The sequence below is a fragment of the Grus americana genome, chromosome 5 (assembly GCF_028858705.1).
Source record: "Grus americana isolate bGruAme1 chromosome 5, bGruAme1.mat, whole genome shotgun sequence".
NCBI classification, from domain to species: Eukaryota; Metazoa; Chordata; class Aves; order Gruiformes; family Gruidae; genus Grus; species Grus americana.
The window spans coordinates 47,075,812-47,103,547 of record NC_072856.1 but is presented as its reverse complement, the minus strand read 5'-3'; the positions used below and the strand labels follow the sequence as shown (position 1 = coordinate 47,103,547).

The window sequence follows — 27,736 nt, the reverse complement described above, 5'->3', positions numbered from 1 at the left end:
AATTTTCCTTCACTTAAAGTGAATATAGGCAGAGATGGCTATCACCAGAGTGCTGTTTCTCTTTATTTGAGAAATTACTCTTATAGCTGAAGTTGATCTATTCCCTCTATCCTCTAGGCCAGTCTGGATAGCATAGCAACTGCTCCTGCGCTAGCTAGACACTCAACAGTGCTTTACACTTCTTCAGTCAAGCTAAGCAGAGCTTATATATATTCCAAACAGGAATTCTATAACACTGCATTTTCTATTTATTTTTCATAAAAAGCAAGGATTTCTATAGCCCTTTAGACAAAGACCCTTTGCTTTTAAGAGATATGAACTTGATTAAATGCATCTTCTTCTCTTTGCTTTCTTATTCCAAAAGCAGATATTAGGGTCTGACTTGCACTTTCAAAGCCAAAAAGACACTAGAAGCAATTTGAAAAAAACAAGCTAGTTCCAGGGGACAACTGCTGGACAGCACATTGCCCAGATGAGGATAAGGAACCCTAAAATCACCACTCAAGCTCATTCGTGGTGCAAGCAAGACCGTGATCAACTTACCATATCTAGCTAGGACAGGAGTTAAAAACCAAGAACCATTACTACAGGTATAAGTGTGTAATACTTTTTCACCCTCTACAAACAAAGCCACTACATGGTTTGCTCCTGGTATCACCACAGCAGGGCTTTGAAGATGCTGATACTGTTAGCTCAAAAATGCAAAAGCTTGTTCCAGTGGGGCTTAGAATTTTGAAAGCTGACACATGCTCTCACAGGCCCTGCACGCATCTTCATGTAGAGTATCCTACGTATTAGAAGAGATTTAACATTTTGCACTATCATGATAGTTCTGCCTCTGACTCAAAATCTCTTCTTAGTTATACTCCTGGATTCACATGAAGCAACAAGTTGCATCACTGAAAAGTGAAAGAAAGCTTCAACTCATGTATTTACATTCTTTAAAAAGGCTATTTGTCATTCAGTAGAATACTTAAAGACTGGCAAGATTGGATTGAGGATAACCTAATAGCACATTCACTCCAAATTATTTTTTTCATTGTTGTTATTGTTGGACTTCTTTCTAATTGTCTTTTTTTTATTATTTTCTGGGAAAGCGTAACTCTAAGGAGACAGAACACAACCCTTTGGGATGGGGTGGGATGCACTTTTATTATTGTTGCCTTCATTTTAATAAAGACAGAATCAAAAAAAACCTAGGCTTTTTTACTGGACATAAAAGCCCTAAAGGCTGAAACATATAGCTATTAGAAAATAGAAATAATTAGCAAATTAGTAAAATAGACCAAGTTGTATCAAACGCTGCCAAATTCTGTAAAGCGCATGGGATTCACAGGCCTTCTTCTTGCCACCATATTCATTTTACTTCCCTCCCATGTTTGGCTTTGACTGTTTTGAGCGATGCTGGATGAATGAGGGATGTAACTGATCAAAAGATGGACCAAGCAGCATGTCTCACACAGAGCTCACCAGTCTCAGACCAAGAAAGGAAACTTAAAAACTTAAAGACTTAAAAACCAACACTGTCCGTAACGAAGAACTGACAGCAAATTTTCATGCAGCAATGCAGAAGAGAATTTCTCTCCGCAAGAGAATATCATTATGAAGGTCTCAGCAGTTATTTTAGAAATCAATCCAATCCAATCAAACCAACAGAAATTAAATAAAATGTTTAAAAAAACCACTAATCACAAGCCCAAACTAATAGTGAAGGGGCAGTGGAAGGTTTTTATACGATACCTAAATTGACCATAAGTTTGACACGGCCTCCGTCCAGCTCCAGGCGCAGAGTGTCAGCAGAGTCTCGTGAGGTGGTTGCCATCAACAGCCCATAAGCACGCTGGGACATGAAACGGAAGGACACGTCTTCTGCTTCTGTATGCATGACCATAGGCATGATGATCTTCATGTACATGCTGCCATCATAGCTCAAGATAGAGGCCTCTGCAAGGAATCGACAAATAATTGCAAAAATGACATGACGTTACAACTCTGTGCAATCTTCATTCCTGAAGAAGTCCGACATCTTTCATAGAGCACTGTATTTACAGAAACCACACCGCTTGCCACAGAAAGGCAACTGGAGAAAAACACAGCAGCTGTTTAACTGCATCCAGCAACCCTATGTGGCAAGTATGAGCAGCAAACATAAAGATATGGTACTCACCACAACTGGAGGCAGCAGTACCCATGGAGACACAACCCCCAAGGACAAGAGTGTTAGCCCTTTTGTGATAATGAGCTGGCAAAGCCTCTGTTTTTCACATCTTCCAGAAAATGCAATCTCCTCCATTAGCCCAGCCTTCCTTAGCACTAGCTGTAATGACTACTTTAAATAATGTCTACAAACACTTCTACTACAGCATTTAGTCTTCCCTGTGAAGGCTCAGAGTTCCTATTTCTAGTACTCTTAAGAGCTGTTGCTTATTTAGAGAGGAATTTCATTCCATTGCTAGCACTTTAAAGAAAAACAACTGTAAGAAGCAAGTTTCCTAAAAGGTCTTTTCTAAATCAGATTTGGGCTGGTTTGTGATTTTATATTTTTCCCTTCCTTACTAACAACTAATATAGTAGAGCTCTGCTGAAGCAACTGATGGCATTGCAATGCAAGTGAAGAAAGGAACAAACCAAAATCCATTGCAAGTGTAAGTGTCATTGAAACACAGGAAAAGTCAGGAGATGGAGGCACAATGAAAGTCAGGAGGAAGAAAAAGAAAAAAACAGTAAGGAAAGAAATTATATTTTTCTATAATCTCTGAGGATGTCAAAGAAAATGGGAAGTTCAGCTGAGGAAAGGAGTTATAGTACTTAACATTCTCTATTTGTTCAGGGTCTTGCCTGCAGAAATTGATATTCTTCTCTAAGGGGGTAGAATTAAAGTCTTGTGATAGAACTGCAGCAACCACTACAGCATGGCAATCATTGTTTCACTCCGGGAATATGCTCCAAAGCATTTTTATGCACAAAATTTATAAATCTACATAAATATATTAATCTATGAATCAAAGCGTTCCCTCTGCCCACAGCTAACCCCTACCTAAATGCAGGGCTGTAGAGATTGCTCCATGTAGGACTTCTACCATAAAACTACATATAAAAATCCCAGAAGCTAAAAAAAAGACCAGTTCCCTAGGGACATGGAAGGACTGCTCTGTAAAGCACTCTTACCAGTGACTCATCCACTGTAGCTCCAGTTTTCTCAAATGGTTGGGATTCTCACTGGGCACCCCATACACACCCCAGAAAGCTAACACTCCATCTAAATTAACCAACTGCAACAACATGTATTTGGAATCTAAATGTCCTCCTTATGTTTCACCCCTTTGTCCCATATTTCCCAGCCAGGCCTCTCATGCTCACAGGAGCAGAACTTCTATACGGAAACAGCAAGCTTGGCAGAGCCAATCCTTACGTCCTCTCAATGCCTAAATGTTAGATGCTAGACCAGGGTAGATGGATTGGAAACTGAGGAACAGCCATATGTCCACGCTGGACAGGACCCATTGCTGGCTCCGCAACGGCCAGTGACAGAACTGCAGTGTGTAATAAGTATCCAAATGAGGTGATATATAACAACATAAGTATCAAGCTAACAAAGTGACAGAGATGTGTGTATGGTTACAAAACATTTGGTGGCGATCATTGTGGTGGTGCTGGTGCAGCAATGCACCACACTAACAGCTGGTATGCAGCAACTCTCTGGTCATGGGACATAAAAACCCATAAGAAGAAAGCTTTGCTGGGAGCACCATTAAAATAAGATGGCTGTGAACAGCATCCCTATTCACTAGTTTTCTTAGCTGCACTCCCCACACACTGTCATGGTCTGTACACACAAAGCACTCTACATGCAACACCCACTCAGCCATACATACACCTTCTGGGTACCAGCTGTCAGTGCTGCCCTGGGGACTCACATCTTTGCTTGGCCAAGAAACAGAGAAGGAAAGAAGGCTTCTTTTTCAAGGTGGGGGAATGGTTTCCTCTTTTCAAAGCACAATTCTCTTCCCCCTCACGTCTGCACCTCTTACTTGCCACCCACAGCTGCAAGCTGGAACTAAATGTACTGTATATTATACATACACTCAAAGGCAATGCGTATGTACGCACAAACCCTCCTTGCTCTCTTTCCTCTCTCTCTCTCTGCGGATTGTATTAGAAAATGCAGCCAAGCATGAAATGGCTCTTTTGACGCCTTCAGCTCAGATGTGCCTCGCATGAAACAGTTGCTTGCCTTAGTGCCTGAATAGCTGCGAGAAGGGGGTTGGAAGATATCAGGACTACGAGTGGGAGTAGCTGACACAAGTGCCCCAGCTCTGTTGCTTCCTTCTCCACAGCGCCATGTGTTAGGTGCTTTGGAAACACGAGTTATTCTGCAGACACTAGAAGACAACAAACTGAAAGTGTGGTAATAATGAGTCTCCTCCCTTCAGAAAGAATTCATGTCCTTCAGCTCCACTCCCATTGCCAGAAAATTACTGTCCTTAGACAAGAAATCACAACCATTATTATTACACTTATGTAAGAAGGACCTGAAGAACCCAGAATTGCTGGAGATGGCACAAAAGTCTAGATAGTGTTTCAATTGACATCCCACAGTAGCCTAAATCAGGTATCACTGTCCCTTCTCCGGCCAGTCTGCTACAAACAGGGAGCAATGAATCGTTGTAACAATGAAGCAGATAAAATTAAATAGCCCGAAATAGTTGAAACAGCCTCCACACAACCATAGAGAGGATGAGTTTTTGTTCTTGTGATTGCCCTATGCTGACCTAAGCCTAGGCTAGCTCAGACCACCTATGCAGTTGACATCTTTTAAAAATAAAGAGATTTCATTCACACCTTGCAAGCCTTCACCATCTGGAGTATCTGGGAGCATTTTCAGCATGTCTCCTTGCAAGTAGATCATTCCCTTCAGCTGTGAAAATACCCCTTCAGAGGTATTGACTAGTAGCAGTCATATAAATAAAACCTACCTTCTTGTCAGTCCCCAAAACTTGAGGAAGGCATGTTGCAACTGAGCAACTCATACAGCAAATCTGCTCAGCATTGAATGTAACCTGGCAACAACTAGGTGATCTCAGCCTCCTAGGCACCTATGCTGGTGGCTTCTGCCTGAATACAGGCATCCATTTGATTGTCCTCAGCCATCTGCAGCAATGGGACAGTAATGCAGCATAAATACAGGCAGCAGCACAATTATCCAAGTTCAAAATACATGCACATTCCTTTCACCCTTCTACTTTTAGGGTAGCTATTTTACTTGGATGTCTCACAGAGACATGCATAGGAGCAACGGATGAAAACATGTTTCAGAAATCCATAGATTTGTACAGACACAAAGATCCAAAGCAGCATTTATTTGCAATCCCAAAGCCAGAAGCTTCATTTCCATTAGCTTCGAGATGGGAAGAGGAAGAAACCAGATGCTGATTCAAAACCACCCTGACATAATGCCAGAGATCTGTGAAAATCAATACGTTATTAGGAGCGATTAGCTTCCCAGTCTTGTGCTCTGAGACCCTGCCAGCTTTAATTTTACACTTAGCATCCAAGGGAGCAATTCACTGCTGCTTCCCCACAAGGCTCTGCATAAACCTTCTGGGGAGACAGCAACAGGCATATTGTTAGAATACAGACAGAACAATATTCACCTCTTTATGCTCTTTCTCCTGCTTTCTAACCTTTCTCTTGTATTAATCCCCATTCTTGGCCTCTTTTCTTTCTTCTCCCTTTTAGTTTTTCTGTAGTCTCCTGTTCTTCCCTGTGGTCTCTTTCCTCTGCCTCCCAGACTACAATACAGGTTTCTTCCTTAAATTTCCAGAAAGATGACAGTGCAAAAAGAAGGAAAAAATATCCTCCCTTCATGAAAAGTTTAGCTGAAGTCACCAATGACAGCAGTTCAGGGCGCATGACGTATTCCCCCTCCTAGCTACATTTGCAAGAGTCAGCCATTGCCACCCACTCCCACCCAGTGGAGCTTCCAGAGACAAGTGTCACCAACTGGAAGGGCACGAGACACCTGGCAAGGAGCAAGTGTGGAAAACAGGTATGCTGGTTCAAAACTGTCCAAATGGTTTCCATATAGACGAGTTTCAATAACAGAAGTCTGTCAAGTAATTTGGGGAGCCCGTATGTAACCACTCAGACCGAAATCTGACTAGGACCCAGGAGATCATATTCCTTTTTTTGTGGAAAAAAACATCATGGGAACTTTAAGTGCTCACAAGCAGTGTGACCTTGCATGTCATCTGGCAGGATGGGAGCCAGGAGCTGCAGGGCTCCCAGGGCCAGGCCCTTGCTGCCCAGGGCTGTCCCACACAGCCGAGGAGGTGAGCACCACAGACCTGCAGATGGTGGCCGGGTCCAACCAAGAGTCCAGGGAATGTCATGGCGATGAGGCAGGTCTGGGGATGAGGCCAGGAAGTCAATTTGCAGGCCAGGGCTAAGATCAGGTGCCGCAATAGCCAGGCAGGGCCACGGTGACAGGGCTGAGACGTGGGCCTGGCTCGGCAGGGCCCATGGCCAGCCAGGGCTGTGGGGAGATGGAGACCAGCCCCCTGACATGGGGTCCTGGGCCACGGGCAGGCTGGGGCAGCCCCAGGGGGCTGACATGGGGTCCTGGGCCGTGGGCAGGCTGGGGCAGCCCCGGGGGGCTGACATGGGGTCCTGGGCCGTGGGCAGGCTGGGGCAGCCGGGCTGGGCAGGGCCTGTCAGTGCCCTAAGGGCCCTGGTGGTGTGGAGCTGGGGATACCGTGCTCTGGCACTACTCCTCAGCGACCCAGAAGAAAAGTCCATGTTTGGATTTCCGCAGCAAATGGGATTTCCCCTGGATGTCTCTCATCGAGGTGCCACTGGACCTCACCTTACTTAGCCTGCCAAATAGGAAAGAGCAACTCAAAGGGATGTAGATATAACTCACTAGCACTGAGAGGGACAATGACAGAAAACACAAAACCATCTTTAAATACTTGCCTAAAGAGAACTATTACATTAGAAATAAGAATGGATTTTATTACTCTAGCAAAATACCCTGCAAATAATATCACTAATCAGCCACTGATAGGTTTATTGTGCTAGTAAGAACAAAGTTATTCTTTAAAGATTTCAACCCGACAAGATGCCAACAGCATTATCATCAGTTGTTATGCACTGGAAACTCATGAAGATAAAACAGTTAAAATCTCAGACACATACCACCACAGAAACGTAAAGAACCTGGACTGGTTTTGCCAATGCTTAATCTCCCTCAAAGACCAAAGTATTTTTGCAACATCAATCCCAATTTTTCTTTACTTCAAATTAAGATGATGCCTTCCTTTCCTACTCCCAGTGGATATACAGCTGCTTTACAAAAGGACCTTTGTGTCCTGAAGTTCAGCATACCATTACCTCAGCTCTCTCACTCTGTTCTAGACTAAGTGAACTCCTTTCATTCAACTTCTAGCTTTTATTTTCTAAAACTTGCCTCTTCTGCTTCTCACTTCTGGCTTCTCTCTGATTTGTATACTACTTAAATTCAAATGCTCTAATTTGAATAGTGTATGTCAGTGAAGACCAAACAGGCACTAAAAGTAGAATAATTATATAAGACGCACTTATCAGTAAAATGTGTACAAAATATTTCCAAATGAGCAGCAAAGGAGAGAGATAATACAGCTAGCTTCAAGGTATTCATCACTTTTTCAGGGATGCAAGAATACTGGTGGAGCAGTAATAATAATTGTCACTTATAAGGCTGCTGCTATAGACAAAAATTGACAGCAGATTTTTACATGGGCCAGATGACATCCAGATGAATATTTTTCATCAAACGCAATTTTTTAAAACCTTGAAAAAATTATTTCATAACATGATTTAAAACATTTCATTACTTTTAATATACATTTAAGTCTGAAAATAGGCCAGAAGTGTGGGTTGGTTCATATAAAACAAGAAATTCCTGAAGAACACCTGAAGTGCAAAGCACACCTATTTATTTATCTAGAAAGTCAGAACAGAATGAATACCCTATTCACCATTTCCCTTTCCATACCACTGTCTCCTCCCTGTTCCAGTATCTTATATATTTCCTATCCCTTTCCTTTGTGTTTTTTCCAAACACAAGCAGAACCATCAAATTACTGCAGAAAAAATAACACCTAAGTATCCACAAAATGGAAGACATACAAAAATCTAGGCAAAGAAGGCAAACTAAGAGCCCCGAGCAACACATCTGTATGAAAGTGCAGGGTTCAGTGCAAGTACTGTAATGTCCTCTCTCAGACAAAAAAAAAAAAAAAAAAAAAATTTAGCTTGATTCATAATGTTTGGACATTGAAATTACTTTGGTGATGAACAGAAGCAATTCTGACTGTTTTTTCAGAACTACAGAAATATTTATTTTTTTTCTGAATCCAAAATTAAGACCTTGCTTTTCTAGTTCAATATTATAAGGAGTTTATATAATACCAAAATCCTGTAAACCAGTCCTGAGAGTTTTCAGCTCAAAATGGGCAAAATCTCAAAAAAATAGTTAAAACTGTGAAGCTTCCACCATTGTAAGGGAAAATCACACCAGATTTTTGACTGTCTACAACAAAAGCTTCAATGGAGACCTAAATTTTAAACTGACCTAGAGAAGGCATATTAGGATCTGGGATCCCAAATCTCCTTCCATCAGTAAACCTCACAAGCCTTTGTCCTCTGGATTCTAGCTTTGTTTAACTTCTGTAATGAACCAACTCTCCAGCTGCCAAGGCTAACCTGTGGCTACCCTACAAAGAAGTATGTACCAGTTTCCATCAGCATCAGGCTTGGTAAGTGCCTCCTGTTGTAACCACACACAAAAGAGGATAAGATAATTAAGGGGTGTTGTCACGTGGGGAGTCATAAAAAAACCCAAACCCACAAACAAAAAAAACCCCAAACCCCCTTTAATGCACAACGAAAGCTAAATGTTATCTAATAAACTGCATCTCCCCCTTCTTCAGGCTGTAATCATAAAGAACTGGGCTAGGGAGGAGCTGGAAGAGCACCGAGTAGCACAGTGGAAATATTTGCAGACAGAGGAAACTGTAGCTCGTAAATGTTATTGCTAGCCCTGGGAGGTGATGGAGTGAAGCTATATTGCCATACTGAAGCTTGGCAGAGACGCAGGGGAACCAAGAAGGAGCACACAGACTCTTCAAACCTACTCCAAATGTCACTCTAACATTTACAGAGCTGTGTACAACTATTTGGGAAGAAATCTCTGGCAAGAAGGCTAAGGGTAGAAGAAGAATTGCTCCTCAAAGCCAAGGGGAAGGCATGGGGAAATCTGCTACTAAAATGATAGTCTGAGAGTTTGCATTACATGGGTGACACAGTTTAGAAAGGAGCGTGACTTCTGTTTAGTTCAAACATCTCCAAGTCCTCTTTACGGCACTGTCAAGCTGCATGAAGCATCTGATCACTGTCTTCTCAGTAGTGTTCACTAAGAAAGGGGGATTACAGTGAAGATGGAGTTTGGCTCATCTCAAAGGTGTACAGTGAAAAAAAGAGGCAGCAGACACAATTTGCAGCAAGGGAAATTCCAGAAAATTGTAAGGAAACAATTACACAATGAGGGTAGCCACACACTACAACAGAAAGACCGTAGAAACTCCAACCCTGGAAATTTTCAAAATTCAACTGGGTAATGCCTTTAACAACTGATTCTGCTCTTGAAGTTGGCCTCACTTGGAGCAGGTGGTTGGGACAGAGTCTTCCAGAGATCCCTTTCAACCTTGATTATTCTGACAAGTGTCAGAATGCACTGACTTCACAGATATCACCTTACACCTGCAAGTTGCTACTGATCTGAGATGGAAAAGATTTTGTCTTGTGAGTTATCACACTAACGGGAATGCTGCTTACAGCGTGTTGTCAAGACTGAAGAAACAGAAGATTCAAAACTTAGCTCTACTACAGGCACTGTATGTCCTTGGGCAAATTCTTTATCTCTGCTGAATCTTCTCAGAACAATTACAGTTAGCAACCAAACATATTATGACACTACTGAACACATCTAACTGTTGTGCTTTCAGTCCTTTTCCCCCACAAGCCAGGATGCTGTCACTGAACTGGTGTGTCACACACTGCCAGCATGTCCCAGTGGCCGCTGACTCCCAGGTGAAAATTGAAAGGCTTCTAGAGGTGGCTCTCAGCAGTAAAATTACTTCTCCAAATTTCCAGGAGATGAGGGCTCTGCTATGAAATCCACAGGTGTGGGAAAACTACTGAAAAAGCAGTTATCACCAGCCTACCATCTTTGAAAAGCAAGGCTGTAACATGAACTACATTCATAACCTTGTGTAAAAACACAAACTCCTCTCAGTTCTGTTTTTTTAATACTGGAAAGAAAAACGGTAACTCATATTGCATCTGGTTGTTGGTTTAAGAAAGGTTCACAGCATGCACCAGACAACCCTCAATTTCCTTTTTCTCATCTGACAGCCTCAAAACCCTGAACTTCGTAAAGTCCTGTCAGAGGTGCTTTAATAGGACAGCAGAGGGAAAATATGGGTCTACAAAACTGTAGGGTAAACTCGTCCACAAAAATCACAGTGTTTTTGAAAAAGCAACAATTCTTCAACCCAGGAAATCTCTGATTTAGGAGGGGCCAGAAGTGAGACACTGCCACACTGAAAATAAGCAGGCAGAAGAGCTGGGAAACTATAACTAATGTAAAACAAGCAGCTTCATGGAAACAGGAATATCACAACACTCACAAAGGCTGGGAAATAGGTCATCTTTGGGGGAGGCCCGATACAACAGAGCAGGTAGCAATTAGGAGGGTAACAACAGCATACATGCTGTGGAAAAATACAGGATAATGTGTAATTTGGGGGTTCAGACTACAACTTCCAAACTTAAAATATAAGATAAACTAAGCTGAGTTTATAATACTAGGACCTGGGGGAAGGTCTTTTCAGAGCCTTTTCTTCTCCTATTGCAGAGCTGCTGCTTTCCCTAAAAACATTTGCAAAACCACTAATCCCAGGGTGGTGCCCGCCCGAGAGCAACGCTCAGTCAGGGCAGTAACAACAGTGCAGAAATGATGGCACTGATTTCCAGGCATCCCACAGGCTCTGTCCATTCCTAATGAAGTCATCAACAGAGATGCAACGGCCACGGCTGCTCACCCAGCTAATTGCAAACAGTGTGCAATTATTGTAAACATGATAAAGAGGAAAAAAGAAGCAGAAACTGGTAGTTGGCATGGGATGACAGTTGATATTGCCAAGATCATGAAGGCTGAAGCAAGAGATACATATTTAAGCCTGTAAATTTCACTAGCAGATAAAAGAAATTAAGTTCTACTTTCAAGTAATAGGCACTGCCTTTTGAAAACATGATTGTACTGCAGACTAAAGTCCACTGTATGACTCTGGTATCTGTAAAGAAATGTGTTTATGAAAAAAGGAATTTCATACAAGAGAGGAAGAAAAAAAGAATTTACATAGGCATGTATGGTGCTTCTGTACTAACGAGACCCAAAGTACCCAGAATTTCCTTGTTTAGACAATTAAAGGAATGTCCATGAGCTCTCATTCCAAACATGACCAAGCGCAGTTTCTCTCTTACAAAATCAGTATCTCTTGGTAAGGACAGAGTTATCAATTCATAGTCCAAAACACTGGTTATAATTATGCAAAATCATACAGTTATTAAACTCCTACAAGCCTATCTCAAATGCCGAAATCTGTGGTGCAGGCTCTCTGTAGTGCAGAGACTAGTATTCAATGGATGGGTTTACATACAACAGCAGCCAGCCCAAACCCTCTGTCCAAAACTCAAAGATTTATATTCATAGAGAAGAGAGTTCCATGAATCTTTTTCTTCCTCTCTGAGCCCCAAGAGCCTCCAATGCTCTTGATGGGAATTGTAAAAGGTAATAAATCCTACTTCTTGTGGAAGCCGTGAAGGTTTAGTCAGTGTAGGTAAATTCCATGAGATCCTCCAGTCAAAAGACCTGTAGATGTGACCCTAAAACTTTCACATTTACCACTGTGCTGCCCATTTTATTCATTTTGAAGTTCAGGGCAGCAGTCAGAATACAAAGAAGAGTGTCATACTCCAAAAGCACCAGCCTGACGCCACAGTTAAGTAAAGCTGAATCTTCTTCAGCTGCTTCTATCAGTAGACTTACTGAGATAGTTCTTGAGGCCCCTCAGTACAAGAAGGACATTGAGGTGCTGGAGTGTGTCCAGAGAAGGGCAACAAAGCTGGTAAAAGGACTGGAGCACAAGTCTTATGAGGAGGCTCTGAACTGGGGTTGTTTAGCCTGGAGAAGAGGAGGCTGAGGGGAGACCTCATTGCTCTCTACAGCTACCTCAAAGGAGGTTGCAGGGAGGTGGGTGTTGGTCTCTTCTCCCAAGTAACTAGCAAAATGACAAGAGGAAATGGCCTCAGGTTGTGCCAGGGGAGATTTAGATTAGATATCAGAAAAAATTTCTTCACAGAAAGAGTGGTCAGACATTGGAACAGGCTGCCAGAGAAGTGGGAGTCACCATCCCTGGAGGTGTTCAAAGAACATGTAGACGTGGCACTTTGGGACATGGTTTAGTAGATGTGGTGTTGGGTCGACGGTTGGACTTGATGATCTTAGAGGCCTTTTCCAACCTTAAGATTCTATGATTCTATGAATCTGTTCCGATTCAAAACAAGACCAAATCTTGAAATCACCAGGTATCTTAGATTGAAAATATCATTTCTGTGCAGAAGATTTTCAAATCACCTTCTACAGTATCTATGACTTTTAGTGAAATGCTTGGATTTCTCCTGCTCCTAACTGAAATTGGAAAGCAGTCACATCATCACCCTATATCAAGACATTTGCATCCACTCATAGATAAGATGTTGGAATGTACCCATGTCCTATATTGTTATCTTTATACTAGACATAATGCAAAACTCTGAGTTAAGAGAGATTTGACGGTGAATAACCGGCTATTTATCCTGTCTAAAGCACTTCTGTCCACTGTAATACAGTCCAGAGGGATATTTACTCTCCAGATTGCCAGCAGCAAACCAGACGTGATGTATTTTGTTACAACATTTCTGATCCATTACATCAAATTATACCAGATTAAATGCAGCCCATCAGGGAAAAGGGTTTCCTCAGACCTGTAAATTGATTCAAACATAAAATTCAGTGTCTGCTTATCAGTGACTGTTCCTCCCACATGACATCACTTTCCATACAACTTCTTCACTTGATGCTAGGCAGCATACTTGCAGAATTAACTGCCTGGGGAGGAACTTCACAGTGAGTGGGCAGGTAATAAAAAGCTTCATTTCCCCATGGTGTTCTCAGGTTCTCTAGGTTCCTGAACAACCTCTTAGGTGCTAAACCTGAAAGTCACACAGACTAATAGCAAGGAAGAATTGGTTCCCTCACCACATCAGTGTTAGCCTCATACTGTTCAGAACAGCAGTAAGGATGACATAGTCAATATCCTGTCCCAAGGGTAAGGTGAAGAATTCAAACATCAGTCACTCATTCTTAAAGACCAGAGTTCAGAAATACGTTAGAGAAAAAGGTAGGTTTTTAGTCTCAACCTAAAGATAGGTTTTTCCACATCCTAAAATCTCTGTTTAGGATGACCTGTAGGGCTGCCTGCGCCCTGAGGAAGTCAGGGACACGGGGAGGAATAAAGCTACCTATCACAAGTACGACGTGTTTGCCAACCTGAGTAGCAGACAGCAAGTTCAATCTCTGAGAACAGATTCTGAATTCCAATAAAAATTTAGGTGTTTGATAAAAATGTCAACAGCCACAGCCTTAATGCTCTGTACAGTGGAAAGAATGGTTTGCTTCACCTAAAATGTCTCCCAGACTCTTAAGTGCAGAAGAGATGGAACTATGAGAGTAAATTGCAAAAGCCATCCCATTTAGCTGAGTGGGATCACAGGTAAGGTCAGGACAGTTAATCACTATCTATTTGCTGAAAATTACCCATAAAGGTAATAAGATGCACAATTCTCTTACAGCAATTAGCTCTTGTTGATATGAATATAAAATAGGTACCTAGTAAGAGTTAACTCCATAATGAAAGGAAAGGAATGAATTAGAACAAAGAGAACACTCAAAGATGGAAGCCAAAGTAAGTTTGGGGGATGGCCAGATGTCTGAATGTATGTTTGGAGGACTGGAGAATGCTTTCACATGTATTATTTGGCCAAACCTCTAGAGTGTATCAGAGAAAGTGAGATTATTAGAACAGAGCCCACACAATTTAACAAAGCATGGTAAAAGCAGATGGGAGCATGGCTATCAGATTAATTTTGTGTAAAGGCTGTGGCAAATCCATCATGAGGCTTTCCAGGCTCTGAGACAGCCAGACTAGAACTGGCCCTACCAGCAAATTGTGTTTTCTTCAGAGATGAAAATTTTTCTCTTCCCTCATTATACAAGCCCAAAAAAGGGGCAGGGGGAGAGAATCTGACATTTTCTACTCTTTCAAATGGTATTTTTCTATAGTGATAAAAGTCACATGTCATTACCAATGAAAACAGAGGTGGGAGTAATTACATCATCTGAAGGCATTCTTTCAGTTTTTCAACAACTTGTTGCTCCAGTGATATCTAACTCCATCTCTTGGGCTTTCTGCAGTCTACACCCCTACTGCTTCTGCACCCACAGGAAATGGAAGAGAAAGCCGGGCTGCAACTCTGAAAAGGCAGCCTTCAGCTGCAGGGAGCAGAGTTCAGGTGTGGCAGATAGGAGCAGCCCCACTTACGTGCCCCTCATCTGCCCAAAGGAGTCACACAACCCGGCACAGGAGATAACAAGCAGTGAAAGCTCTGCAATAAGGACAGAGTGGTGGGGAAGCTCTGCAATAAGGACAGAGTGGTGGGGGAAGCCCACAGCTGTTATTTGGGGCTGAAGCATGCTAGTGGAACTGCATGTGAAACTGGTATCAAGCCTTCGTGTCCCAGATGGCCTCGGATGGCCCCTGATTTGGAAAATATTCATGACCCCATCTGGAAAGTCTTCCCACGAGAGGCATAAAGCTAAATCAAAGCCAATATAAGGAAACAGAAGAACTCACAGTCCAGAGGTTTCTACATTCTAGAGGATCCTGTACTATTTCAGAAATGATTTAGACAAAAATTATTTCATAACGACAGGAATTGTTTGAGCCTGAATGTAACAGCTGCCCATTGGGACACCTTCAGTTTGAAATTAAGTACATTGCAAAAAATAATCTAAAACCAGCTAGCTGTATGTACTTCACCTGTCAGATTTCCCCCTCCTATTGTTTGTGGCATCAGAAAATGGCATTTCTTTTTTCCCCATCTTTCATATTTTTTCTCCTGTTACTGCGCAAAAGGCCTATGCAAAGAACAGCAAATCTAGCTAGCTACTTGCACAAGGCAATAAACAGAGCACATCAGATAATTCCTACTTGTAAAACAGAAATCAAATTTCATTATATTTTTCAAACCTGTTTTTCCAATTTCCAACCAACTTTGGAAAACAACAAAACAGAATATGCACAGTGCTGCCAAACACAAAATATCATTATCTTCAATGGGAGTTAAGGGGCTGAATTTGCCTTAATAGCAATTTTATCATGTCGGAACAACATTCTGCACGATATTAAAGCAACAGGGGTTGAATCTAGTCACATTGCACCCTTTCTCCTGGGAAACACACGGTTACACCTGCAGCCACTTGGTCTTCCAGACCATATTGCTGCTTCTTTACACTGCATAAACACTCCTCCTGTGTCACCTAGACACTGAATACCACCTCCAGAAAGTGAGGAACACAACAGAAAAACATAAGCAAGGGAAGACAGGCAGAGCTCTCACTTTCCCAAACACAAAGCCAAGCTCTGAGCAACTACAAATGTGATAGCTATGGGATTTGATCAACAGTACCAGTAACCAGGCAAAGTGAAACCTGTGTACTATGCAGTAGGCAGGTGCCATTTTACTATAAAAATCCTACAAAATGCAAACCTTTTCCATAATGTCTCAGTCATTGTGGCTCAGCTTTGGCTTGGAGGTACTGAACTTTGAGAGGAAGAACAGCCTTTGAAGCTTGTTCAGTCTGTAGCTTCTCAGGTGCAATGGGAGTACTTTTAAACTGGTGCTAAGCAAAAATCTCTCACTTCTAAACCCTGAATTCACAAAAATAGGTGCATGTAATGTTCATTGAGAGTTTCATGAGATAAAGTTTAAGGGTCAATCTAAACATTCCCAGGATGCAGTTACTTTTTTTTTTTTTTTATTTTGAAACTGGGGATTGCAGCCATTATTTTTAGCCTCTTTGCCTTTTTTTTTTCCTTAAACCAAGTCTTTATCACGTGATCTTTGAAACAGTACATCAGGGCTGTATTTAATTCAAAGTCTAACTTCCTTCAGTGTTAGCAGAACGCTTCAGAATTAAATTTATTTATAGATTCTTGTCCCAGCTCTTCAGGAAACTCAGTCATTTAATAAGATTGCAACAAGAACAGGGACTTTGTGGCTGGAGAACATATTTAAACCAAGAAAGGAGAACTACTAACTGATTGCCATGTCTGGAACCTGAGAGCGTGCACATTTTCTCTGAAAAAATAGTAACTTAAAAAAGGGGGAAGGTAAGTATTCAAATATTGAAGACAGTTCCCAGTAAATGATGAAACTGATGGATTCACACAGTTCTAACCTTCAACGGCATCACAGTTAATTTCTTTAATTACTAGATTACACTATTTATTTAAGAAGAAACATTGATTTCTCTGTTTCTTGGGTCCTGAAAAAGCAAAAAGCTTGATCTTACCTCTACAGTATAACTCTGCTGTGATACTAAATTTCACAGAGGTGCCTATGGTGCGGAAAGTAGAGTTAAGATTTCCTCAGTTTGGAAGGAGAAGAGGCAACTTAAAACACACATTTGGAAAATACGAAAGTGAAACTGCCACCTAATGGTGAACCTGTAACTTCGAAGCAGGGTTAGAAGCCAGCACACCAGGACACAAATGCTGCTTTGACCTGCATGTCTTGAATTTGGATTGACAATCACCTTCTTCAGCAACATTTAATTATATGCTGCTTCCTACAGCACTGGCTGCTGGTGAAGCAAAAGTGTATGTTTTAAGTGACAAAATATATCTTCATCAGGAATGTGATTACTTTCTCAAACTGCCAGACATGATTCGCAGTTTTATGCCACAGATAAGAGACTACACACAAAGACTATAATAAAGCAAAAGTTCAGTCTTGGATTCTTTTGAGGACTGATAATGTCATCTTAACTTCTGATGAAAACTACCAGCATTGGAGGAGTGTAGAAATGCTATCGAGTTAAACCAGCTAAATTACTCCACTGATACTGATTTATTGGACATTTCAGCCATTCCAAAACCGAAGCACTTTCAGTCACCTATCATTTGCCTCATGATGTGGTGGTAAAGCTCCAAAATCACTTTCCTTAGCGACTCAAGTATGGGCAGAACTTGTGGCCTTGCTATGCACCAAAATGAGAGGAATCTAGTCCAACTGGGTCAGTATTTTCTTCTCCACTTTGCTGAAACAATATTTAATAAGACCTCCCTATTCTATTTCCACTGAGCCCCTAATAATGTTAGCCTATTATCTAAAGCAGAAGGACACAAATTAGGACTCTTGAGATCTATTCAGCAAGTGACTTTGTGATTTTCCTTTATTTGATCTGAGAGTAGGAAAGAATGTCATTTACCTCTCTTCAACAACATATTTTTAGATCCTCGCTTAAGAAATCATTAAAAAACTAAGAACAATTTATCAAAAGGAGGTTGCAAACAGAAGAATAAACCATAATCTACTCTTGTATTGAGGATATTATGCATCAGGCATGGACACATTTGGAATCCGCCTCTGAAAGGTCATTGGAGTCTAACTCTACACTATCACCAAAGACAGCTCAATTTACTCCTCTTTTTAATATGAAAGTGAGGGCCGGTGAAAGCTGTCAGACTGATGTGATGGAAGACGAGTACCTAGGATACATATAGAAAGAATGCTTCTTTCATATAACTCTATCTCCAGCTTGTTATTATCTTAAACTAACAGAGTCATTCAAGAGTTTAAAAACTCATAGCTTAATACACAAGCCATCAATCCCCATATCTCTGGAGAAAAGGGATGTTAAGCTCTTCACCCGCAGAAGCAGACATACAGCCTCTCCTGCACAAAGAGCAAGCCACTTCTCTCTGTTTTCAATATAAAGTGATTCATAGGCTCTTAGACTGGGCTCACTCATGTTCCTGAGAGCCGCAATACAACATCTGTATGGTACAGCACGCTCTGCTTTCTCCTAAGGGTTCCTGAAGGGGCTGTGAGGGTACAGGGGGAGCCCATGGGGTGGAAAAGCTGTGTGTATTCAGGTGTACTAAGGAAACAATACAGTTCAGTACGTATTTCAAGTCTATTTGAAGATAAAATGAGTGTAAAACTTTTCCCCAAAGGGGGTGCCTGTAGGAATTTAGCAAGTCAAGTGAGCCAGCAGCTGCTGGGTGAGCAGAACAGGCGATGGGGACGCAGAGGCCGTGGGCCCTAGGGGCTGGTGCACTTGCTCAGACACTTTGGGGGCAGTGAGGGGCAGGTGGCAGTGCTGCCTGAGGCCATTAGATGGTAAAGGAGCCCGTAATTCCTCACTTACGCCACTAGCACTGAGAACTACTTGTTAGGTGTTTTTTTCACGGGACAGCAGCGTGGCTCCTTCTGGGGTGGAAGAGAAAGCAGAGACACGCAGCAAATCCCAATCATTTTTTCTGTACAGTGTCCTGCCAACAGCTCTCACCACCGCTCGCTGAGCAAGGTCCTAAGTTTCCACTTGTGTCTGCACAAGTTCTGGATCAGCAAGTGCTGTTTCAAAAGAAGCTTTTCCTAATTTACACCTGGAAAGGATTAGACACAGCTCTACACCACACTGCAAAGAACATCCTATTTTCTAAAATAAGCAGCTGACATACTCTGACCAAACAGGGAAAAGGGTAGGTCTCCTAATAGGATGGCTTTCCTGTCCTCGATTCCCATTATTTGAAGTCCTCAGCATAATCTGAAAGCATTAAGATGCCCTCAGGAATGCCTTTTGAACTGGTCTACTTTCACAGCAGAAACTGAGACAGAAATAGGAGCCAGTTCATCCAGTGTCATACTGCAAAACCATGGCAGTGCAGGGACACAACCCAATGCCCTGAACAACTGTTCCACTACCACTGGGCTTCTGTTCCCCCTTTTTGGATGATCCAAGAGCTACCTGCCACCTCCTCATTGTACTCTTCATCAGACAGGCCCTGAAAAATTCTCAGAATATCAAGCAAATCAAAATAATGAAGAGGCCAATAATTCCTTTGGAAACTGGAAAATAATCCACAAGCCTAAAAATAATCCAGGTCTGTAAGGGAAAGGGGACAGTTCTTGACATCACTTGAAACATAGATGGTAAGACTCTATAGTCATAACACCTGTTTCTCTTTCAAATTCTGCAGATAAAGAGAGACTCAAAAGGGAAGGAATTGAGGCACAAGACAGTCTTTTAAGATTTCAATTAGCCTTTTATTTGGACTAGGATTTATTTACTGCAGAGTTAAGCATCTCTCATAGTTACAGATTCTCTATTTATATCTGCTAACTGTGCAAATTTCCTGGTTCCCTGATTCCAGACCAGCTGCTGGGCACAGCTGTGCTCCAACAAAAGCACCAAAACCAGCAGGATTGCTGCGGGACTGTCATACTTCCCTAATTTCATCTGCATCTGGAAATTACAGTGCTTTTCTCACTCACTCCTGACACAGCTCAACAGAACACCACCAATCTAATTAAAAACTCCCACAATAATAGATGGCCAGTCTGAGAAGCTCCCAAGCTTCCACAGCTTTTAAACATGGCACTAGCACTTCTTCCACAAAGTACAAGGTTGCCAACAAAAAGAATACAGTAATCTAGTTGCACGGTCACTTGCAAAACTCTTGGATGGAGCAGAGGACATCCTGTGAGCAATTAGACATGTGGAGAGATCAAGGCACAGAATTGCAAGCAATTTAGAGTCTGACAACAAAGGAGTTTCTGTTTAATGGAAAGAACGGGATGTAAAGTAGAGCAAGCAGGTTTTAGAATGTGAATTTCGTATTCACATAGGCATCGAGCTCAAGGTTGCAGCAAGATCAAGGCTGCACCTGGAGAGGGGACTGGCATATCCTCTACCTGACTACCTGAACCCTGTCCCTGCGTCCCCCCAGTCACTGGCAGTGTGCTGGCTGTCGTGAACATCGTCCTTACTTAACGGCCTCTTCACACCGTAAGCACATAACTTATGCTTTGGGATTTTACTGTGAGAGCTCATGGGCCCCTAAGCACTACACAGGGCAACCCTGAGGTTTGTCAGGATTTACTGCTTTTATGCATCAGACTCTAACTGATTTGCCAAAGATCAAGCAAAGTCCATCACAGAGCAAGACTAAATACAAGTGAACTAAATGGCAGACTACAGGGTTTTTGTTGGTTTTGGGTTTTATGCTGATGAGCAATATTTGGGATGACAGCTTGGTAGTCAGAAAAGCCTCTGTCCTCCACCTGCCACAAAGGTGAACAGTTAGCACTACACTTACTTGCTTCTGCTCATACACTGACCAGGGAGTGAGCCTCACACTAGGCTCTCCTTTACCAGCAACCCAGAAAGATCTTGGACACGTGCTATACTTCCCCATGCTTCTCTTTCTCATACAATGCTGTGGATACATCTTCTAATTGAGTTTTGAGTTTGGGATTTGAAGTTTTCTGGCAACAGCTTATTCCTACAGTGTATTTGATAATACCTTCCTTAATGACATTCTTTTCTCATCTGATACTCTAACATATGCTACATAATATTGTTTCTAATTTGCCTAAACATGGAGTTTGTTCCACAGTTCTTTAAGATCTAGCAAAGAAGCTGAGGTATCAAAATGTTGTTATTTTTACACAATATTCTACACTCCCTAATTCAGTATGAGTTATTATAATAACTAATTACAATAAGAATCAAACAAAATATACTTTGGGAATCAGTCTCTTGCATATCTTATCAATTTATTCATGTTCTCACTAATTGGGAAAACATATCCAGTCATTAGCAGGATTTAGAAAGGAAAATAGGTCTTTTGAAGTTGGAAGACATTTCTAGGTTTTCATTATTCTGAGTCATACATTTCACAGATCCATACAAGCTAGAAACAGAAGAGCTGGCAGATCATGCAGCTCTTTTCCTTTCCTTCCCTCTTACAAAGTAAATTTCATTAAAGCATATAGCAGCCTGCCCATACTGTGCTAGTTTAACTGTCCTAATTTCCAGTGTTTCACTGATGGGATTTCCATCCCTTCTCCAGGGTTCCTGCTATAGCAAAAAAAAAAAAAAAAAAAAAAAAAAGGCAAAAAGAAATACAGCTCATCATCGGGATGCTGACTATCATAGTCACCATTTTTCTTTCTTAATTTAACCTCATATTCCACAGTTAGTGTCCTGTGAACTTCCTTAAATAATTCCTCTTCCTTCAGAAGGCAGTCCTCCCATCAGAGCTGATTCATCATCCTCCCCTCAGGTTATCATTTTACCAAGCAACACGTACTGAAGTCTTCTAATCTTTCTCCATAATTTCGCCCTTCAGCCTCCTGATTATATTTCAACTTTTTTGCCAATTTCCTTCAGATTGCTGGATTTCAGTCTAAGCTTTTCAACAGCACTCTCTTTACATCTTTTTTTAAATTTTTTTTTATTTTTTTTAAATAAGAAATAGCCATGGAAGCTTGTTAAGTGAATACACTTTTTATCCTCACATTTCTTGAATATACATTTCTACTCATGTGACTAGGAATACTTCTCACTAGCGTGCCTGTAGCTGAGTATCCAGCGTCACTTCATTAGTACACAGTTTAACTGGTGAGGAGTTGATATTCAGGCTTATTATCTTGGCAAAGGTCAATAGGTAAAACTATTTAAGGCTCCCTTTTGTGTGCTCTGTAAATCTCATATCACTATCAAGTTAAATACATTCAGCCAATCGCTGACACACCATACAAAATCTCATCATTTGTTTAGTGCTTCATAAAGGGCAATGAATAATTTTACCTTTCCAATGTCAAAGAAACTAGAAAGTTTTTTTCCCCTTGAGTGGCTCAAGTACTACAGCATTTGATCTACAAAAGGTTGCTTGTATACCTCAAAAAAATCCAGCACTGTGTCTCAACAACCACACAAGGATTGCATTAGCATTGCAGGTATAGAAAAGTAGCACAAGACAGAAAGTCACTGCTATTTTAAAAGAAAATCTCTGACCTTTAAGGATTTTTAATAAACATTGCAGATCTGGGCAATGTTGTTCTTTTGGGGATATAAACTCAAATTATTAATACACAAAATCAAAAGCTGCCCACATTGCTGTACTGATAAAAAATAAAACACTATGTGTCAACTAGCAATAATAGGAAAATGAGTTAGATAACACAAAAATAAATATCAATCACTAGGTCAGGTTTTCTACCTGTTCTCAGGGCAGGATGTCCATTAAGCTCAAGAAAAACTACAAAACAGAAGGTCAAAGATTAACAAAAATTAACATTCTGCTGGTCTTCAACTTTTCTCATCCTAGAATCTGAAGCTTTTAATGATTCATGAATTTTTCACCTTGCGACCCTTCTATGGATTTAGGAAAGTCTCAAGTATCTGGGTTTTTTGCAGCTGGGGAAGATAAGACACAGAAAAATAAACCTGTTTGTGGTGATACAAGCCATAAAGAGAATCCAAAGGCACATCTATATTGTATACTTTTGTGAAGCACTGAATTAGTGATGTCCAATATACATCAAGGCTTGTTTTGTGAGAAGCCCCAATTAAATTTACTCATTAGCCCAGCAGTGATGCTGAATTTACATGACACAACTGCCCATGGTCACACAGTTCACCTGGAGGTACTGCCACTGGAGCAGTCAGTCTTGCAGAGCAAACAGGACTGCACACACCACAGCACCGGGTGCTCTGTGCCCCATAACCTGCAACACATCTTCTGAACAGCACCTGTGAGGCAGCTTTGCAAAGATTTCCAAGTAATAGCATTCGTTGTGCTTTTACACCTAGTCCAGGGGAAATCACTCTATCTTTTAGCTCTCAGTCAGATGTTTCCTTAATGCTCATTTGTTCCTTAAGTTAAGGCTTGTACAACTCCAGTTTTGTCTTATAAGCACATCTTTACTAATTTCCTCCATGTATTAGGCGGAGTCCCCCAGATTCTGGCGAGGCACACAGGGAATGATAGTTGAGTGAGTGAATGCTGGATAAGACAGAGGCTGACCCATGGGGAGCTGTACGGTAATCAGCTTTTCATTACTGCATTGCTGAAAGGCTAAAGTGATTCATCAGTGTTCTTCTGAGTGGGAAAACAGGAGAGGAGGAGAAGATGAAGGAACTCAGGTTCTGATATGAATTATCTCTATCCTATCACAGTATATAAGTATTTATCTCTAGAAACTGCTAATCAAATATTCCAGGACTATATCACCATGTCTGTAGAGATCTGCAAGTATTATTTTAGAGACATCAGATATTTTTTTCAAGGTGGAAAAAGTAGCTTAGTGACCTAAGAGTCTAATGACTAAATTATCTGATATCTTAGATTCAGATATTTAAATCCCAGAAAAGTAAATGCAACCCCCTCATCCCAGGTCTGTGGCTAATTACTTTTGTAATCTTGAATCTTCCTGTAGGTACCTTAATTGCTCTATATCACAGTTTCCCAAAACATAAAATGATAATGATATCTATCTCTTTCTGAAAATACTCTGCATATATGAAAAAATGACGTTTGCATAGGATTATCATTTTGCACCCTTATAAACAGTTTAATGGGGGTTCATTTAGCTTATTCTGATAGCCCAAAGACAGGTAGAGAGGTCAGCAACTTACTGGCTTTCTCCCACATATGATCTTGCCTATTCCTTGTAAGTTTGAAGGCTCCCCCATGTGTTATCTGTGTGCAAGGGTTCAAAAATTCACTCAAGCCCCCATCTCTGGCTTCTACAGAGAGAGGGATAATACTGTGAGATTTGGCAGGCCCCACATCCCTATGGCAGAGAATAGCCCAAAATCCATTGCCAATGTACACAGATGGTCTCATCAACAGTGTCAGAAGGCTTACAGTTCATTTGCCTGAACCCTTCTGTCTCACCTCAGTACTGAACACATCTCAGTCCCAAACACAAACAAGTCTAACACCAGGACCCCCATATCTCCTCTCCCAGTTGTATCTGGCTGGTCCTCTATCCTGCCCTGAAGCCCTCCTAGGTAGCCTTCACCAAGGAGTTGCTCAAGCGCTCAACCCAGGAGCAATGCTGATGCAGGAAGAAACATAATACACAGCAGGCACCTAAACAGATGCTGAGTTACAGCTCTTGGCACGCACAATCTCTTCTGCACCTAACAGGATAAACCCTTTCAAGGGATCCACATGGGAGAAGCAAGCCATGGGTGTCACACTGTTGTAATAGGATTTTATTGATCAACACTTTGATAGAGCACATTGATCCAGTGGATACAGGCCAGTATCCCTCCCTAATCTGAGTGATGGGGTGTCTGGGAAAAAACATCTCAGCAGAAGGGACATGGCAGCTGTTTCAAAGCTGCTTCTCCTGGATTACTTACTGAGAGAGCTGGTGGCACAGACTAGGGTATGAACTGTAGGCAACACACACATACACACACAAAGAAGGGTAAATGACCAGCATTTTAACTTTTATGGCTTCTCTCAGAAAAAAAAAAAAAAGCAAACAAAAAACCCAAACAAAACAATAACCAGTGTAAAAGAGAATAGATGGGCTCAGCAAATAGTCACCAGCCAGCAGGAAAAGACAAAAGAAAAGAGAAATTACAGCAGTGTAAATCAACCTGGGAAGAAATGGCTAAATGAGGATGCTGATTGCTGATCTACATACTGTCACTCTGACTTTATAAGCAGGTTAGCTCAAGAGGCCATGTGTGCAAAAGAAGCCCCATAAAGGCACCATCTTTCCTGCTCTCATCTGTATTCACATCAGACCAGGTTTTCACTTTATGGCTGCAATGTTCTTGTTTCTTCTGCAGGTCCATTAGCATTGTGCACGTTACACAGTCAATACCAATTCCAGCCTACACTTTTCTGCCTTTTTTATTTGGACACAAGTCCTTCTGTCTGCTGGATTCATTACTCTTCGACGTGGCTATTTGTAGTGTGGCTTTATGTTTTGATTTTTTTTAAAGCAGCCCAAGTGCCTTTGACTTTAAATAAAAAATTAAAAGATAAAGCAAAACCAAAGTGAGCCATTTAAAAAATAGCATGATAAATCATTTCTGTTTCTCTTCAATCCTTTTTGTTTTGCCTAATTGCTTTACTGAAAAGGTTGCAGGCTATAAAATGACACAAAGAAAAAGATATCAGCCTTTTGTTTGACAAAGCTCTATTGATTCCTTCCTTTGTCCCCTTTTCCCACATCCCAAGAAATCTTCCAGGACATTCCTTGCCCTTCTGCACCAGACTGGAAAGAGAAATTTGATCGGACTGGAAGGTGAGGTGGCAAAAGGAACTCAGCAGGCTTAAGAGAATGGCATACAAGCATTTGAACAAGATACAGAACTGTGATGTTGCCTCGGTAAAAAGAAGGGTGACAGATTGGGACAGGGCGAATCTACATCCCGCTGAACTCTGGACAATCTCCACCCCCTTCACCAAGGTGGCTAATGGCAGCCCCTTCACATCACAACAGTGCTCCCAGCATCAGACTGGGACTGGTGAAAAGTGAACTGCCAACTATCACCTGTGCCTTACTTTATCCACATCCTCAGCTGATCAACTCTGTGTTCAACAAGAAGAAATGCTGGAATTATTAAAAACACAGCTTTGAGGCAAGGACCTTGGTTGCAGCGCTAAATCATCCTCCTGTAACACTTCACAGGGAGGGAAAGGCTGGTCAGTCCTCCAAGAGGACAGAACAATCAAATGCAAATGCAGAATAAAGGAGATTTGCACAAATTGGACATGAGAGCTGACCAGTGGAAACGGAGTAGCAGTGACTTTTGGGGTTTACATCAAAAAGCTGGACTGCAACAGAAGAGAACTTCATTGAGGAGATGGTAACAAAATGGTGAAAATCTGGATAGTTCCATGACTAGGCACTGAATTGCTAGGCTTCCACATCTAGGAACCAGATCCTGTACACTGAGACCAGTGTAAGGACCTTAGATCTTTTGAAATTTCTTAATATGTCAAGAGTCTTTCCTCTGACCTCATTTTTCTCAAGTCACAACCATTCATGATAGATTTTAAAAAAACTCAAACACAATACAAAATTATAAAATATTTGAGATAGCTTCTGTATTCTTGCTTACTTCTCACTATTTAGCAAGCACGTGCCTTTTGCCAATCACTTGTTTAGGGGGAAATCTGGTCCTAACGTGGCAGATGACACATGCAGCACAAACTCCATTTTGTTCTGCTCAGCTCAAACCCCCTTGCTCTGTTCCCTGGGCTGGATGAACTAAGCTGTCACATGGCTCTTTCTGTCTTCAGCAGTCACACAAGCAACAGAGAAGAAATCAGAGCTATAGAAAAGTTCCTCCTTTCACCACGGTAATTTGCGGCTCTATCAATGACCAGTGAGGTCAGCAAGACTGACCTACCTGCTAATCTCTAATGCAAATAGTCCTCCAAGAGACAAATAAGGTATATAAAGGATAGCTACTCTGTATATATTTCTTATTCTGAGCACAAGGCTAGGACTCCCAGAGCTGTCAATCTAACATGCTTTTCAGCTGAGGGCTGAATTGTCATTTTCCATTTTTACTCATTTAATGAAAGGTAGTGAATAAAAATTCACATTTTAAAATACCATATTTTTCTTTTCTCAGCAATTTGAAATGGGGCCTGTGGGTATTGGGGTAGTCAGACTTAAAAGTCTGATTCCACATGACTCTGAATCCTAAACTCTGGTGCTTTGATACAATTTCCAAGAGTAATCCCCTCCAACCTGCCCTGTCCTTCTGCTCCCTTTAGTGGTATCACAACATGAAGGATTACAATTCTTCCTTGTTCATAAATGGAAAAAGGCTAAGTTGCTCACAAGAACACAAGATTAGGATGGTAGGAAACCCCTACCCAAAGGGTCCAGGCTGACCACAAGAGGACCTTGCCTTAACAGGCAGAACTTCAGAAGTCAACAGCCTGCAGGCCATAAAAAATGGAAGCATCATGAGATCAAAAGCACTTATTATGAGGCTGCTTTTCTTGTACATCCTCTCTGCTGCTGTGTCTCTTCAGTGGGATGACTTTTTCATTAATGTGATGGATATCTCCTGAGTTTTACGTTTTACCTATCCACCTACTCACCACCTATAATCATCACAAAGCAGGAAGTCACTCTGAAACTCGTATTAAGATTTATCAGGATATAGTTTCCCTCTTCTGCACTTTATCTCCCAATTTTAACCTCCTTGTTCTCGATTGCGCAGAAAAAAATGAGGATGGTGGTAAAGCAGCAAAGAAAGATGATGAAAATTATCTTTTCTTTATGCATTCTCAGACTCTTCAGCTGCGTGAGAATGGTTTCCCTCTGGAGAGCTATACCTTGGAGTCTGGTACCTAGTGGTAGCGGATTCACCAGGACCAGCCTGTGAGCTATTCTGTAGATTAACTGCGTATGAGAGAAGGGAGACAAACGAAGCAGATCTGGGTGAGCCAATACACACCACCAAGTAGGA

General features: G+C 41.4%; 1 protein-coding gene across 2 annotated transcripts in view; it reads right to left on the bottom strand.

Moving 5' to 3' along the window:
• Positions 1 to 27,736, bottom strand: part of NRXN3 (neurexin 3) — a 1,025,935-nt gene that overhangs the window by 669,385 nt on the left and 328,814 nt on the right. For both annotated transcript variants that reach the window (XM_054826970.1, XM_054826962.1), the window contains one exon: positions 1,741 to 1,944. In XM_054826970.1, coding sequence (XP_054682945.1) covers positions 1,741 to 1,944 — 204 coding nt within the window. The remainder of the gene's footprint in view (positions 1 to 1,740; positions 1,945 to 27,736) is intronic.